Below are 12,743 nucleotides of genomic sequence, written 5' to 3'. Positions count from 1 at the left end.
CACCCCTCTTTCTTTGTCCTCTTTCTTCGTGTTCCTTTCTTTGTCCCTTTTCCTCGTCCCCTTCTTCTGCATTTGTCTGAGAGGATCCTGGAGTGTTCTTTTGATCGACTCAATCTTTCTCTGGCTTTTGAGTTCTGATTGGCTGAAGGACTTAGAGGGGAAAAAAAACTTTAATTAAGTAGATAATCTCTTCTTTGGAAGTTTGGCAGCTCCATTTCACCTCCCCTTAACTCTGTTTGGGATCGCTTACACACCAAGGAAGTTGGGGTTTGAGGAGAATTCCATCCCACTACCACGAGGAGAATACTTCCCCAACTTACCACCCTGTCTCCCAAGTTTTTAGAATTTTCTATCTCTGTTATTCCAGATGATTATGTTGCTTATGAAGCCTTCTATGTGCATCTTTCTTTTCACCTGTGTCTTCCAACTCAGCCATACCTGGTAAGTAACCTGGAACTTAGAATTAGGTAAATGCATGCAATAGATGGGAGAGAGCTCACTTTCATTTCCAGAAACGTAGGACGCTTTGGGATCTCTCCTAGGGAAAATTGTTCCAGGGATAGGGTTCTTCCAAATTTGTGGCTGATTTCAGTAAATCTTTAGACCCCTTCCAATAAAAGAATGAAAAGATGGGGGGTTCCTATTCTTCTAAATTGCTATATCAAATATTCTAAGTTTGGGGGGAAAGACAATTAGCACTTTTTACCAAATCCTGATTTCAGCATTGTGGAGAAGAGGAAGGTGGTTCAAAGCAAGTTCTACTCTGTATTGAATCTGATCTTTGAGGTGAAGACAAAAATTCAATGGGACCTTATTTTATACTGTCTGACTTTAATGTTTTCAGAATATTCTAAGTAACAGCTCATATCATCACTTCCTAGAGATTAAAAATTAACTTGAGCTACTAAGCTGGTACTGGGTTAACAAACATGTTCAAAATAAAATATTTTAGAAACCTAAACTTTTCTACAAAGTTGTTTAATTTATTCAATTTACATTTCTAAATTGCTCAGAAAATGAGATAACATGTGCATAAGTGCTTTGTAAACTATAAACCACTGCACAAATGATAGATGATATGATCATCATTTGCACTTAGCTCTTGGAAACCACACAAAGTACCTATACATGGAAAAGTTAATAAGCAAGTATGCAACAACATACAGACATAAGATCTAGAAAATGAATGTTGCTAGGGTGTTTGGAGTTTCTCCTTAATTAAGATGTCAGCTCAATCTCTTTGTCAGTTTTATTTTGACCATCTATTTAACCAAGATATGAATCCAGTAGCTACATAACTGTTAGGGAAGCAAGAATGGGAATTTCTTTGGTGAAATCAGCTCCTGTGCTAATTGAGAGTGTACTCCTATTAGTAATGAGTATAACCATCTTTATTAGAGAATTTATAAAAACTATGCCAAATTAATACAACAATTTGCCAGTTAATGCAATAATTGGCAACATTTGATTAGAAACTGAACCACCAAATACTTGGTCAATTTTTAATTGGTATTTTAATGAAATATTTCATGTTCAAAAAAAATCTTCTCTCTCCCTCATGAGAACAAAAAGACAAAAGAGAGAGGAGATTATTTCAGAGCATTTCTACTGATGTTCATGGTATTCTTCAGCTGATTCAGTATCAGCAAAAGAGAAACACGAGATTCCTTTCCCCAGTCACCAGGGCAGTGTGAAGAATTGTTCTATTAAAAATACCTTTACTGTGTGTTCCTTCCCTGCTGGAGGGGTCATGTTCATTTCATTCCGATATGACACAGCCACACTGAAAGGTGGCTGGGTTGCTTGTCTGTCCAAATTCAAGTGTCTGAATTCAAAAGAAAGAAGAAAAAAGAGATGTGAAAGAAAGTTCTAATTTAAAAACAGGGTTTAAGAACCCCCTCTCGCTTTGCCTGACTTTGAGGAAAAAATGTACACATTTGTACAATGCAATTAGAGTTTAATCGCCTTTCACTCCATAAGCCCCAATTTGAATTAAATGTACTTTGCCAAGAGCCTGGCTTTGGTAGCATTTGAAAAGTGATTTTTAAATTTAATATTCAATCTTGATTATTCTTATAATGGAACTATCAGGGTTTTGCGTAAGGTCATCTTTCCCTTTGTGCTATACAGAGAAATCTGACCAACCGCAGCCTTTCAGATGTTTCTCTTAGCACTTCATTATCAACCTTTTATGTGAAGACCTCAAAAGCATTTAACAAATAAGAGAACCACAATTTCTGCACGGCTGTTCAATTGTAGGCTTGCTTGAAATTGTTGTCTAAAAGAGTCCATCAACAGAAATTCCTGGACTTGAAAAGGGAAGAATAAAAATGACATGTGCCTACAATATGCAGCTTTACTAGGTATCTCAGTAAAATAACTGGGGGGTGGGGGTGGGGGAGGGAAGCATTCTTCACAATTTTCTCTTGTTGGGACCCTTTTGAAAGCATTATCCTTTAGTAACAAGAAATATATATATATTTAATTCTTTTTTTTTTTTTTTTTTTTTTTTTTTATCCTCACCCGAGGATATTTTTCCATTTTTTGTACAGATAGAGTGGGAGGGAGAGAGAGGAAGGAGAGGGAGAGAGAGAAACATCGACGTGAAGGGACACATCGAGTGGCTGCCACCCGCACGACCAACCAGGGCCGGGGACAAACTGCAACCGAAGTACGTGCCCTTAGCGGGAACCGAACCCGGGTCTCTCCGGACCACAGGCCGACACTCTAACCGCTGAGCCAAACTGGCCAGGGCTATTTAATTCTTAATGGCTCCAAAAAAAGTAAAAAACAATATGGGAAAGCATGACACAGCCAAGCAAATGGCGATAGTTATAATGGTGGCCAGAAATGAACCAATTTTTCTTTCCACTTCTAATACATTTATTCATCTGGAATGAATGGACCTAGAACATGTTTTTCCTTAACTGGTGCCTTCATTTGACTCCAAATGATGTCTCATAATGATACTGGGTCTTGCCAGTCTGTCCATTTCTCACTCTCTCTCAACTCAGCCACCAAATCAGGAAGACGCACTGGGACACAGAGGTGAATCATGACTCTGCTCACATTCCTAACAGAGGTCACTACCTTTACTCTTTTCCAAAGGATTTAAACAGAGTCGGTCTCTTTTCTGCAATAGAGCAAGACTTTATCTGAGATCTTTGAGTTTTAAAGCAGTTTTTGAAATATATCATCCCTTGGTTCTCTATGTTTATATTTTTAAAGTAACCTATCTATGGCTCTTGAAGTTTTATCTGATGGTGACATGCAAAATCTCTGAGTAGCAAAGGCTTCAGTTATTGATGGGGGGAGGGGCAGGTCTTTGAATCCATATTCTCACCAAGCATCATCGATAACTAAAATTATTCTCTGTGTATATGTGCAACAATTTTTCAAATGTATATTATGACTAGTAAAATACACACTCATTTAAAAAGCATTGCATTCATGGTAATTTGTTTTTCTATTAAGTTTTTGTTGAATTTTCCTACTAACAGATACATAAAGAACATGGGCAATCAAGTGAGGATCCACTAAGCTTAGGAACCCTCATCTTCACAGAGGCTGGGAATCTCTGAAGTTAGGGAAATAAAGTCAGATGTGGGAAATTGCTTTGGAATCTGGAAAATAATCTGCCAGTAAGAGATGAACATACCTAATAGCTTCCCTGATCAATGAAGAAAAGTTCATAGTTCGTTAAAAAGAAAAGAAAAGTAGGGGTTCATGGGTAACTCTGAGCAGGACTAGGTTAGGAGCTGCGGTGTAGGAAGTTCTAAGGGCTTGAGACATGATCAGAGAAGCTTAGTTCCCAGTTTTGTCATTGAATTCCTCAACAACTTGACAGTTTTTCCTTTCAGAGTTTCTATTTCTCCTGCTACAAATAATAACAACAATAATAATCTATTGGGAGGAGACACTTTATTACAAATTTTCTTACAACACCAGTTTGTATAAGGGAAGAGGAGGATGCTCTGCAGGGTATCTTTATTTGTGTGTGTGTGTGGATGATAATGTGACACAAAGAAGGATCTCCTTTTTGTGATATTATATAGAGATAAATGGAATATTTTTTTAAAGGACCAGAAGAAAAGGATGTTCAATCCAAACACTCTCTCCTCCATGGAAGGAGTTCACTTTTTTCCCCTTTACCCAGCTGGGACAATTGTTTTACTGCTGCTCTATACTGAGTAATGCTAGTCTCTCTTGAAACTGTTAATAAAATCCCTTTTTTTCTGGGCTCCATTAACTCTTTCTATTTCCATCAGAGGTAGAAGAGAACTCAGAAGACTTAGAAAAAGAGGTCAATACAATTTTACTTAGGATAAACCCTCATTTTTTTCCCCCAGAAAGCAGATTTTTTCTTCCCAGATAAAAGATCAGATTGGGTTAATAGTTGGGGGGAAACTCTGAGCTTGGTTCACATAAATAACATTCCCCGTTGCCTCCCATTTGAAATATACCTACACTCCTAGGGCCTATTGAAAAAAACTATCATCCATTCCGGACAGACTCACTAGTCTCATTATAAGTCAAACTTTTATGGTTTGTTTTTCTCAATCTTCATTGTAGGTCCTTGTTATTGATCATATCATTTCTCTACATGCTTCTTAGGTCAGAGTTTTCTCCAGGCCAAGAGAAATCAGACCATAAAGGGGTCATTTAAATTCACCATTATCCATCCAGTTCAAATTCCCTTTCCTTAATAGGTTGTTTTCCCAACGCCAGCATGCTCCTGTACCAGCACAGACCGAGGCTATGTTCCAGTAGTCTCGGGAGACCCTGTAAATAGGCCAATAGTTCAGTATTGCTATGCGGCTCCATAGATGAGATTCTTGTGTTTTCCAGGACAAGCTTAAACCATCCTGCATAAGGAAGAATTTCCCCTTCATTCAAGACTGTAATTCTGTAATTCTCCCATATATGCAACTAGATATGGAAAATTGCATTTTTTAATACATATTTTTAACAACAACAACAAAAAAAAACCCTGTAATTCTGTTTTGCTACCATAAATCTCAGTCCTTTTTCTTTACTCAGGCTCTTCAGGTTCACCATATCAGACTTTGAAGTTTCCATTCCATACCAATATCCAGAATAATAAATAGCAAACCAATATATTGGCCTTAATATCCTGTTTGGCAATTCTTCATGTTAATCCAAAGTGTCTGGTGGAGCCCATATTGCATAGATTATTGCTTCCGGAGTATTCTGTTGTTTAAATTTAACATTATGAACATTTCTTTCTCTTTTTTAAAAAATATAGAACAGCATATGTAATAAACCCCCCATAACTCAGCTTCAACAGTTATCAACTCCTCGCTAATTTTGCTTCATGTATACTTTCTGCACCATTTTCAACTGCACATATCCTCTTAGTCTAAATCTTCCCAAAAACTGCCATGGTTCAAAATAGGAGGAAGAGCCTCCAATCCTGTGTCCAAGAGATCTGGTACTAGTAATTAAAGTGAATCTTGGGGAACATCTTACAGATTTGACCCCCCTTGGGGTAAAAAATCAAGAACACAAATTGGTAAAAAGAGAATTCATTTAAATATGTATTTGAGTTGGTTTCTGTTTGAGCTGTGGCTAGTTAAAGGCACCAGAAATTGATGGATGGATCAGATTGAAGAAAGGACATTTTTTTTTTTTTTACCATCTTTTGGATTTTGTTCCATTAAGTAGTGAAAATGGTACCAAAGTGCCAAAGCCTGACCATTTTCCTACCTTGAATTGTTCACCTAGTTGTTTTATAGGACAATTCTTAGAGTTACCATGTACACCTACCTCTTGATCCTGACTTAAACTGCTATTGCGCCCATCAATGCAAGTGAGAACGTGAATATTTTCTAAAGTCTCTACTACAGGGACCAAGGTAACAAGGTCAGAAAACAAAACAAAATGCTTTGCTGCCGTAATGATCCTGGACGAGGTTCCTGCAATCCCCGGCTTCCTGGGAACAGTGGCTTGAGCTGTTCCTTAGCAGCTTTCACTTAGAGACCACGGAACAGAGAATGAGTACAGCTTATTCCCAGTTAGAGTCCTCATTTAAATGCTAAGTGCTGAAGTGCTTTTCTTGTAGCTCAATGTTTCTCAGCAGAGTTTGCTACAATACATAAAGAAGGAAGGAAATGAGGGCGAGGAAAGACAGCCTATCTGTCTATAAAATATCCCAGAATACAGATGACATTTTACTTTCGGGGGAAAAGATTATCCCTTGAAAATTGGTGATTTGCCTGGGAAGGAATCTGCCTGAGATTGTTTTGCAGAGACCCATCATACACAGTTGTCCTGAAGGCTACTATATGATCTTTGCCAGTAATTATTTGTTAAGGACTGGATTTGAGATGATGGGGGATTTTAATGTAAATTTTAATGTAAGGACTACTACCCAGACTGACACATCTATTTAACTTTTCTTAATCGACTGGTTTATAAGACTTTTAAAAAATATATTTTAGGCACTACCTTATAATATAGAAAATGTATATTATTAGATTACTTCTAGAGAATTAGTTGTAGGTCTGAATTCCCTTTGAAGAAACAGATGAAGTTTAAATCCGTGAAATAGCTATGGGGATATGACCTAAACCTGTATATTCCTTAATTTTTTCTTTTATACTCTTCTTGAAAAAACTTTCACTTGGCCCCAATCTTCACCGCATTTTTCTTTCCTATCAATGCCATCAACACACCTCAGTGTTGCTTCCATTTCATAACTGTTCCCCCACTGTAATCTGGCTTCTGTCCCACTGCCCTACTGAAACAGCACTCCCCTCTGACATCGCCTGTATTCCCTCTTGACAGATTTGTAAGAAGAAGGAAATTTGTCTTTTTTTTTTTTTTTTTATCCTCACCCGAGGACATTTTTCCATTTTTTGTACAGACAGAGTGGGAGGGAGAGAGAGGAAGAGAGAGAGTGAGAAACATCGATGTGAAAGGGACACATCGAGTGGCTGCCACCACACGACCAACCAGGGGACCAACCAGGGCCGGGGACAAACTGCAACCAAGGTACATGCCCTTAGTGGGGAACCGAACCCAGGTCTCTCAGGACCGCAGGCGGGCGCTCTAACCGCTGAGCCAAACCGGCCAGGGCGAAGGAAATTTGTCTTTGAAATTCCCTATAAGACTTCAGATTACTTTGGACTTCCACTTCCTAATCCTTCCCCTAGCTAAGTAGGAAAGAACCTGATTTCAATACTTTACAACAGATAAGAATTAGTCACGATGTTCACCCTTGAAAAACATTTGCATTTAAAATTTTAACTCTTTCTAATTGTACAGTGAATTGTAACTAGCTTAAATATCTTTGGGTATTGTCAGAGTGGGTAGAGAAAAACTTTGAGCCCATGGGATATTATTCAACAGTGATGAGTAAGACCTGCCTTCTCTGTAATTGTGTGTGTGTGTCTGCATATTGGTGTGGGTGTGTTCTGAGGGACATATGCTGTAGCAGATAGAGAGAATCACAAGGAAACTTGCTCAGAAAGAGCTGTGTTTGGGCTGTCCCAGGCCCAAGCCATCTGGTGAGTTCAGTGAAGAGAAAGCTGGCTGTCAGACGTTCACGCTAAGCTCACTGGAACACCTTTTAGCTCCCGCTGCAGGCAGCTCCCTACTCTGGCCCCTGGCCTTACCCTTCCACCCTTTACCTCTGCGCTCTCCCTGTGCTGCGTCTCCAGAGAGAGAGGTGAGTCCGCGTTCACTCGCTACCGCTTCTCCTTTCCTCTGGGCCACCACCCCAAATTATAATAATTACACGGTCTCTCCTGAAGTAGGCTGACTAGAGCTTCATGACCTAGAGACTTTTTACGGACCTCAAGAAATGAGATTACAGGGTAGAGAGAAGCCAAACCTGTTATTCAAAGACTTGTGAGGAAAGTGGATAGACGGAGAACACAGTGGGGGATGGGAAAGTATTGAGATGCAAGTCCTAGGTGTTGAAAGGAAAACATCAAATTCTGGACATTCATATGCAGAAACTTTCCCTTTTATTTTTATTTATTTATTTTTATGTTTTTATTGATTTTTTTTTTAGAGTGAGAGGAAGGGAGAGATAGAAACACTGATGTGAGAGAGATACAAAACTTTGCCTTTTAAAACTATGTATAGGGAGCCCTGGCTGGTTTGGCTCAGCGGTTGGAGCGTCAGCCTGCAGACCAGAGAGTCCCAGGTTTGGTTCCCGCTAGGGTCACGTATCAAAAAAAAAGGTATGTGTAGGGCCTGGCCGGTGTGGCTCAGTGGTTGAGCATTGACCCATGCACCAACAGGTTGCCAGTTCGATTCCTGGTCAGGGCACATGCCCAGGTTGTGGGCCCGATCCCCAGTCGGGAGCATGCAGGAGGTGGCCAAATTATGTTCTCTTTCATTGATGTTTCTATCTATCCCTCTGCCTTCTTCTCTCTCTCTAAAATCAATAAAGAAATTAAAAAATAATAATATGTATGGGGACGGCAAAAGGGGAATCCTAACTGGAGTTTAAGCTCCATCAACCACTGGGACTTAACCAGGGAGGCTGGCCTGCAAGAACTCGCTGCCTTAGAATCAGTGCTCTCCTGGGGAGAAACTCCCATACTGAGAGAGAGGGGGTCTGGCACACAAAATTGGACGGTGAACATGGTCCTGGTCATGCAAAGGAGAAGGAAGTCTGAAGATAGCACGGTGCTTGGCACTCCTGGCCCAGTGCCCGTCCGTGTCACAGGCTATATGGAATCAGGCACGTGTTCTTGCTGTGGCAGCTAAACTGATAGCCACAGAAGGTGATGATGTGCTTGCTACAAAGCACCTCAAGGGCTGTGTTAGTTTGGAGAACCACCGCCAAATAAGAAGAAATGGTTGAAACATTGAATGGTGGCTTAAACCTCTCATCCATTAGACATAACTGAAAGAAAATGGGAACTTGCAATTTTTTTTGAACTTCCTAAGGGGGTAAAATAGTAACACATAATGATTAAACATTTCTTCAAATGGTATCAAGTAAAGACAATGATTGAAAAATAGAGTGCATGGACATATGGATAATACAAGGTAGGTCAAAAAAGACAAACAAACGAAAGAAACTTGGAGATTTTCCAAGAGCCAAAAGAGAAGCTGTGACATTTGTATTTGGGTTTATCCAAAGTCCTTCCCTTCCTGTCCCAGCTCCCTAAGAAAAAATTGATTTTTTAGACAGGTTATAGAATAGGCAGTGTAGGAGACAGTCTGGCCCATGAGAGAAGCTGCATAATGTTGAAAGCTGTGGAGCCATAGTGCCCTAGATCAAGAAACTTTGTATAGTGGTTCGATTATGGCTAGTTTATCGCCACAGTGGTGTTGGTCCATAGAGCAGATGCAAAGGGAAAACGATAGAAGGTGCACAGGGCTCTGCTTTAGTGGCTACCCAGAGACTCAAAACTACTGATGCATCTGTATCTGGTGTCTAACAAGAGTTGAAAAGATATTTAGCAATGAAGCGATTAAAAAGGATTTAGGCACACAATAAAAGGAAGAGGAAAGAACTTGTAAATGTTAACATTAGGGAGCTATGGCAGACAGTAGTGAAGACAAGGACAAAAGGACTTGTCTACCCAGCTCAGATTAATGAAAGCAGAAGTTACTCACAGTGAAGCATTATTATGAGAGCTCAGAATAAATGACGGAGAGAGAGATCTCTGTTTGCTCTTGCAAATTCTTAGTATTGGTAGATTAACAGAAGAATGATGAGATGCTATTAGCCCTAGTGCCCTAGATCAAGAAACTTTGTATAGAAGCTTGTAGAAAAAATATATAGACCAAAGAATGAATTAAAGGCTCACAAAAGGATTGATGACAAGAGTGTGGAGGTGGTCTAAGAATGTAAAATAATAGCAATGGCATTAAAGCCTTCCACAAGAGGAGGAAGTCAGCATGTTTCCTAGAGGACTATGGTTCTCAGACGAAGACTCAGAATCCTTGTAGGTGCATATTCCACCCCCACCCCCAAATATTTTATTCTTGGTATGGAGAATATGGGCATAAACAGGTCAGCTATAATTGCCAGGAAAACATTCTATACTACCAAGAAAAACTGCAAGGAAAGAAAGAGAAACCCAGCCCCTCAGGGCAGTGACCAGTGAGAGCTTTGAGAGCCACCAAAACCAGAAGGTGCTCTATCCAGATAGGAAAGAAGAGAATGTCCACCAATTTATTACCATTGCAGTTGGAGCGACCATTTTCTAGAAGATTGAAGCAATAATTTGAGTCTCTCGGGTCCTCAAATGATTAGTTAGGCATTAATTAGATGCTTGTTTGGCACCTTCTTATTCTCCCGCTGGACCAGTGCTTCTTAAAGTGGACTCTGAGGCTCATCTGTAATGCAACCATCTCAGGAACGTGTGCACGCAGATTCCTACACCCATCCCCCCGCACCCCCACCCCACCCCCCAAACAAACTGCTCAACAAGTCTGTGGAGCTGAGGTCCAGGAATCTTCTTGTTGAATCAACTCCCCCATGGGTTCTTATGCACTTTACAAGATGATCCATTTGGATTAATTTACAAATGCGTTTACCGAACTCCATTCGCCAAATCTCCAGCATTCCAGATTATATATGTATGTAACTTTTAATTTTTATATAGTTAAACATTTGCAGAAGATTTAAAAGAAATGTGCAGGAAAGTTTCATGCACCTTTCTCCAGCCTCCCCCAGTGTTAACATCTTACAACTATATGTATACAACACAATATCCATGAAGTGTGCTCAAACTTCACCAGTTTTACACAAACGACAATTGGCACTCCATTGTTCTAGACTGATGGAACACCTCTAAAAAATAAAAAATAAAAAAAGCAAAGCTAGACAGATACCAAGAGACAGGAGGTAAGGAAACAATCCAGTCCTATCCAGGCCAGTCCCCACGGCCACCTGACAGTTAGAGAGAGTTGGTGAAGCATGGTTGTTGCTCACACCCTCCACTGCTGGGACTAACAGAAAGGCCAGGGGCATATCTGGGGACATGCTCTCATCAGAGTCATCCTCCTCAGGTACCTGGGACAGGGGGAGGGTTGGAGCTTCAGTCTGAGTCTCACTGAGGAATTATCCCAGGTAACTGGCCAGACCCTAGTCCTCATGTATTTGCTTTTGGGACAATGGGAACTACCAGCTCCCAAGGTAATAAAGTGTCTTCCCTGAAACCATAAAGTGCCCTGGCAGTTATTCTTCAGAGAGTTGCTTTGGGGAAGAAGAGGTGCAGAGTGGATGAATCAGTAATGGCCAGTGTGCCAAGACCAGTGCCCGCTGCTCCTGGGTGGGTAAAGGCACTTTTAGCATGAGTCCCTGACAGCTAAGCCCAGGAAGGTGTCCACAGAACACCAGAGAGACCCTAGTTAATTCTTTTTAATGGCCTGTTTCTTTGCAAGAATAACACCCTTTGAAAGGACTACCCTTTGAAGAGGCTCTAGGCTGGGCCACCACTCGGGTTCAGCAGATATGGGCAGGTCAGGAGAACCGCAGGCCCCTGAAGTTTGTCTAAATGAGTGACTGTGGAGTCTTCCCAGGAGAGCATTTGCTCCAAAGGAAGAGATTTGAGAAGATCAGCAATGAAACTTGTCGCTTGAATTTGTCAGCAAGCCCCTTACTTTCAATACACTGGAGGGGGTTGGAGGGTGACTAGGAGGGTGTTATAAGCAAAAACCTGAAAACACTATTTTACTAAAACTCTGTAAGACTTTTGTACACAAATGGTAGTTTTGATACCCAAGTAAAAAAGCTGAACTTTAAAGAGTATTAAAAGACATTTGTCCCTACATGTAAAAATAATTAATATGCTGTTTTTAGAGAAGTTTTAAGTTTACAGAAAACCTGAGTAGAAAGTGCACAGCGTTTCCATATATCCCCTCCCCCCTGCAGTGTCCCCCACGACTAAAGTCTTGTATTATGTATGTGCTGCATTTGTTTGTCCCACTTTTTAAACGCATAAAACTCAGTATGAGCAGCAACCGTCTCCAAAAAATCATGCCCGGAGATGTGGCGGTACCGAGATGAAGCAGAGCTACGCCTGGCACATATGGATGCCCGGTGGACATGGGGGCAGAGGGAGGGCTGGGGCAATGCAAGACTAGAAAAGCGGCAGAGACAATGTGATAGTTAACTGGGCTTGTTTATGAGTGAGCCCTCCAAGAAATACTTACCAAGCACTTTTCAGGGGTCAGGCTTCCTGGAATAGTGGATGGGAATAGGAGCAAGGGGAATGTGGGTTACAGAAAAGCACAACAGTGAAGGAGTAGCTGCTCCCGAATCAGACTGACTGGGTTCCAGTCCTGGCTTTACCACTTCACTAGCTGTGTGACACTGGCTAACCACTCTATGTTGCAGTTTCTGGGTCAGTAAATGGAAGACATGATAGTTTCTACCTCATATAATTGTTGTGATAATCATGTAAGCTTAAAACATGTAAAGCACTTGAAACAGTATTTGGTGTGCACAGAATAAGCACTCAGTAAATAACACAGTACCTCCCCCGTGGAATTGCTACAAAAATTATAAATGATGATACTTCGGTTCCTGCCATACTTGATGAATGTTAGCTATTATTGTATGATGGAAATTAAATTTTATATGGTGTCAGTATACATACTGGAAGACTGACAAAAAGAGAAAAGAGACAATTTAAATTTTTTGTTTGGGCCCGGCTGGTGTGGCTCAGAAGTTGAGCACCAACCCATGCACCCAGAGGTCACCGGTTCAATTCCTGGTCAGGGCACATGCCCAGGTTGTGGGCCAAATC

At 40.6% G+C, this 12,743-nt stretch overlaps 1 protein-coding gene across 1 annotated transcript in view; it reads left to right on the top strand.

Moving 5' to 3' along the window:
• The first annotated feature begins 211 nt into the window (after positions 1-211).
• WNT8B (Wnt family member 8B) overlaps positions 212-12,743 on the top strand; it is a 29,447-nt gene continuing 16,915 nt past the window's right edge. Inside the window, exon 1 of the mRNA XM_036265686.1 lies at positions 212-441. Coding sequence (XP_036121579.1) covers positions 368-441 — 74 coding nt within the window. The 5' untranslated portion in view covers positions 212-367. The remainder of the gene's footprint in view (positions 442-12,743) is intronic.

Source organism: Molossus molossus, unplaced genomic scaffold (genome assembly GCF_014108415.1).
Source record: "Molossus molossus isolate mMolMol1 unplaced genomic scaffold, mMolMol1.p scaffold_m16_p_17, whole genome shotgun sequence".
NCBI lineage: Eukaryota > Metazoa > Chordata > Mammalia > Chiroptera > Molossidae > Molossus > Molossus molossus.
Note: the sequence above shows the minus strand (reverse complement) of the source record. Positions and strands in the feature narration are given on the sequence as shown.